The sequence below is a fragment of the Pungitius pungitius genome, chromosome 7 (assembly GCF_949316345.1).
Source record: "Pungitius pungitius chromosome 7, fPunPun2.1, whole genome shotgun sequence".
NCBI lineage: Eukaryota > Metazoa > Chordata > Actinopteri > Perciformes > Gasterosteidae > Pungitius > Pungitius pungitius.
The window spans coordinates 14253562-14257607 of record NC_084906.1 but is presented as its reverse complement, the minus strand read 5'-3'; the positions used below and the strand labels follow the sequence as shown (position 1 = coordinate 14257607).

Here is a 4046-nt window from a genome sequence, read left to right as displayed (position 1 = left end):
CCGCCTGGGCACCCTTGCCACATGACTGAAACTGTGATTGCCAAACAGCCTACCACTTCCCGATGGTAGTTTTTAAACGGCTAATAAGCAGAAACTCCTTTTTCCCATTTAATGTAAGACACTTACATTCAATCCAAGTAAGAGGGCGACTCTTATGCGTATGGGCCAAACCATAATCAGCCCAAATGACTTTGATTGTGGGTGTTAGTGAGATTATCATTATTATGTTACTGTTTAAATGTAGATGTAGAGTATTTATAACAGCTACTATTTTGTGTATTCCATGTCATTATGTTTTTCTGCTGTTATCTCCTGTCTGCGAGCTTGTTTTTTTTTTAAAGAAAAAAAAAAGAAAAACGGTCCCCCTTGCCCGCTCCTGGTGGCGATGCCAGTCAGCGGCTTCGCTGTTAATATGTAAACGGTACGATGATTGAAGACTGCAGGCGGTTTCCCCGGCAGGACCCCCGGACCCGGGCCTCGCACCATTGGCCGCCAGCGCCAGCGTGCCGAACAACCAATGGGAGGGCGCCGACCACGAGCCGTCCTCCCTTGGGCCGCGTGTCCCTCGCCCTGATTGGTGGAAAGTTACTGTGGGAAAGAAAGTTTGGGAAGTTTCACACGAGCCGTTCGCGTGCAGGGCGAGGTATAAATAGGAGGCACACGCGGGCAGACCGACAGAGAGACTCTTGCATCCGCCCGCGATAGCTGCTGTCCGCCGCCGCCGCTGCTGCCGCCGCGCGTCGCTCAAACGGATTTTAACTTGATACCACACATATCTCAGGATTGGTTTTTTTTAGGGAGAGAGGACTTTCGAATATTGAAAAGCTGAAAAAAAATATTCAGCATCCGTTTTTCCTACACCACTGGATCGTAATTTGCTGTGGTTTTGTTGGATATTTTTCCGATAAAGAAAATGCCTTCCGATATGATGGAAAAAACTTCCTCTTCTCCGGTCGCTGCAACTCCGGCGAGCATGAACACTACTCCGGATAAACCCAAGACAGCATCCGAGCACAGAAAGGTTGGTATATGTCCCCTTCATCTAAAAAAAAAAGCCTTAAACATTTCATTTTGGACATCGTTTTGGAGACAATCCACTTTTCAGGATGGAACAAAGTGAAATCAATCAGATCCATTTTAGCACAGTCAATCTAATATTTTATTTCATCTTCAGTCATCCAAGCCAATAATGGAAAAGAGGAGAAGAGCCAGAATCAACGAGAGCTTGGGGCAGCTGAAAACTCTCATCCTGGATGCGCTCAAAAAAGATGTAAGTACTCACTTAGCGTCCTGGTTTATTATTAGATCTCAAAACGGACCCTGTCAAACATTGGGGAAAGTGAGCTCGTAATCCTAACCATGTGTGTCTTCCGACCTCTCAGAGCTCGAGACACTCCAAACTGGAGAAGGCGGACATCCTGGAGATGACGGTGAAGCATCTCCGGAACCTCCAGAGGGCTCAGATGACCGGTGAGTCGCATTTTCGTACATATCGTGCCTCAAGACTGCGCGTTTTAGAAAACATCTGGGCTGGTTCTAACAATCAGTGCACACTTTCCAAACAAGTCAGCATGTGCATATCAATATCCCGAGTTAAATATAGTTTTTTCTCCCCCCCCCCCCCCCCCCCCCCCGCAGCTGCCTTGAACACTGACCCCACTGTCTTGGGAAAATATCGCGCCGGTTTCAGCGAGTGCATGAATGAAGTCACCCGGTTCCTGTCCACCTGCGAAGGCGTCAACACCGAGGTCAGAACGCGGCTCCTCGGCCACCTGGCCAGCTGCATGACCCAGATCAACGCCATGAACTACCCCAGCCAGCACCAACACCCGCACCAGCTCCCCTCCAACGCCGGACCGACCCACCCGTCCTTCGGCCCCCCGTCCATGCAGATCCCCAGCTCGTCCCCGCAGGTCCTGCCCATGAACCCGGTGACCTGTAAAGGGGGCTCGTCGCCGGCTAGCTTGCCGTCGGACGGCACCAAAGTGTACGGCGGTTTCCAGATCGTGCCCGCCACGGACGGACAGTTTGCGTTCCTCATACCCAACGCGGCTTTCGCGCCGAACGGCCCCGTCATCCCCGTCTACGCCAACAACGCGGGCACGCCGCTGCCCCTGCCGGCCGCGGTCTCCCCCGGAGCCCCGTCGGGCAACGCGGACTCGGTGTGGCGACCGTGGTGAAAAGTCGGAAACCACGGTGCCACGGAGACGTAAAAAAAAGAGACACTTATTAGTTCGTTGTTAGAAAGTTGTTTTTCGAATCTTTTTTTTTTCTTCTCGTAAAATGGAAAGAGAATGCACTATATTTGTAAAGCTAACTGGGGAGTAAAGTTCATATTGAAATGAGTTTTGTATTGTGGAAGTCCGTTCACTGCATTTTTATATATTTGATTGTCTGTTTTTTTTACTGTGTGATGCCAAAGATATGTTCAATGCTCTTATGATGTTCTTCGTTTTGGAAGACAAATAAATTTGTAAAGATATTGAAAAACACGCGCTTGAGTTGTTTGTTTGATGAAACCAAATAAGATTATTGCCTGAAACTGAAAATAATGTGAATCTCCTCCTGTTCCATGCATGTTATTTGTTGTGCCTCTTTTTTTTTAAAGGCAAAACCTCTGTTAGGTGAGAATCACTTTTGTGTGTGCTGTTCACACTCAACATCAACAAGTGTATATGTTGGGCCAGAAATGGATATAAGAGAGATTATAATGTTGAGCCTTACCGTTTCAGTAGTAACAGAGAAAGTATATCTTGGTGTTCAAGATCATCTGTTGCAGAGTGGTTCACTCTGTGTTCTATTATGACGCATATATAGCAAAAATATTGAGGAAAAAACACGTTCATGCTCAGTAAGTGTTACTGAACCAGACAGTCAGTAAACAGGAACTGTTGTAATTCTATTTCCCCAGTAATTGAGTCAGTAATGAGACTGTAGCTGTTTAATTTACAATGCAAACGAGTTAAACAATCTGCTGCTAATAGGCCAGCGGTTTCACAACTCGTGGTTGGAAGCTTGAGCCTTCCAGAGGTCACTTACGCCATCTAGCAGTGCAGAAGAGCGTTGCAGCGTGATCGCTTTAGTCAGGGAATGGAGCACAAGCGTTTGCTTTGGTTGAGCATTCTAGATGAGCATCTGGCGTATTAAAGAGATGCCTGTGGAAATTTGAACATATACTACTACTACTACTACTTTTTCTCTATCTCAAAGACAGTATTTTGTTGGAGAGACGAGGGAATCATCTGTGAGTAAAATAAGCTTGTTTTAGGATTTGATTAAAAAAAAAAAAACCTATTTCAGAAAATGAAGCCACTCAACAACGATGACTCTTTCCAATCAAAAGCTGGAAAACGATTAATGGAAATCACAGTCAAGGGTCAATTTGAAATGATTAAGCTCAAAATGCAGGAGAGTCATCTTCTTAAACTTTAACGTAAACAGCGCTATTCCCTCTCCTTGAGAGCGCCGAGCAGAGAGGAGCCTCTGGCTGTGTCTTTAATCAGAGATCAGGGAGTTCCTCGATGCCAGTGATGCTGGGCTGACAGCAGAAGGACACGTTAACCACCTAGCCACGCATGTGGTAGTGCTCTGCGCTGCCCAGGTGCGTGTGCCCCCTCCAGCAATCCGAGTGTGGCCTTTTCTTTGAAGGGGGTGTGGGGGTGGGCGCAGGTGTTTGCAATTATCGGTGCGCTAAGAGGCACAAAGTGTGGATAAGTGCCATCATTTTGAATTTCCATCACACCTTTTTACGGGGGGGGGGGGGCATGCATCCTTGTTTGATTGAAGCCATGTGTGTGCTCGTGCCTGTGCGTGCGTGTTTGTGCAGGGTGTTGGGTGAGGACATGCCTGGCCAAAGGGCACGATGGGTGAGGTAGTGGAGAGTTAAGTGTTGAGAGGAGGTGGAGGGCGGAGGTGGGGGTTGGGGGGGGGTTCAAGGAAAGGCCTACCACACAGGATAACAGTCGGTCTCCTGAGCCAGAGCTTCTCCACTCAAACGAGCACAGTCGCACACGCACATTAGCACAAAACGTTCCCACAGCATTCCA

The 4046-nt window shown here is 47.8% G+C and overlaps 1 protein-coding gene across 1 annotated transcript; it reads left to right on the top strand.

The window, feature by feature from the left end:
- The first annotated feature begins 667 nt into the window (after positions 1–667).
- On the top strand, positions 668–2502 carry her6 (hairy-related 6). The gene is made up of 4 exons (XM_037470300.2): positions 668–1021; positions 1175–1270; positions 1383–1470; positions 1639–2502. The coding sequence occupies exons 1-4, from the start codon at positions 914–916 to the stop codon at positions 2178–2180; spliced, it is 834 nt and encodes a 277-aa protein (XP_037326197.1). The 5' UTR covers positions 668–913; the 3' UTR covers positions 2181–2502.
- Positions 2503–4046: the final 1544 nt, after the last annotated feature.

Bases quoted from the DNA above. Each gene is read 5' to 3' on its own strand.
- her6 (XM_037470300.2), top strand. From the start codon at position 914: ATGCCTTCCGATATGATGGAAAAAACTTCCTCTTCTCCGGTCGCTGCA. The intron at 1,022-1,174 runs GTTGGTATATGT...TTTCATCTTCAG, and splicing joins CAGCATCCGAGCACAGAAAG to TCATCCAAGCCAATAATGGA. The intron at 1,271-1,382 runs GTAAGTACTCAC...CCGACCTCTCAG, and splicing joins TGGATGCGCTCAAAAAAGAT to AGCTCGAGACACTCCAAACT.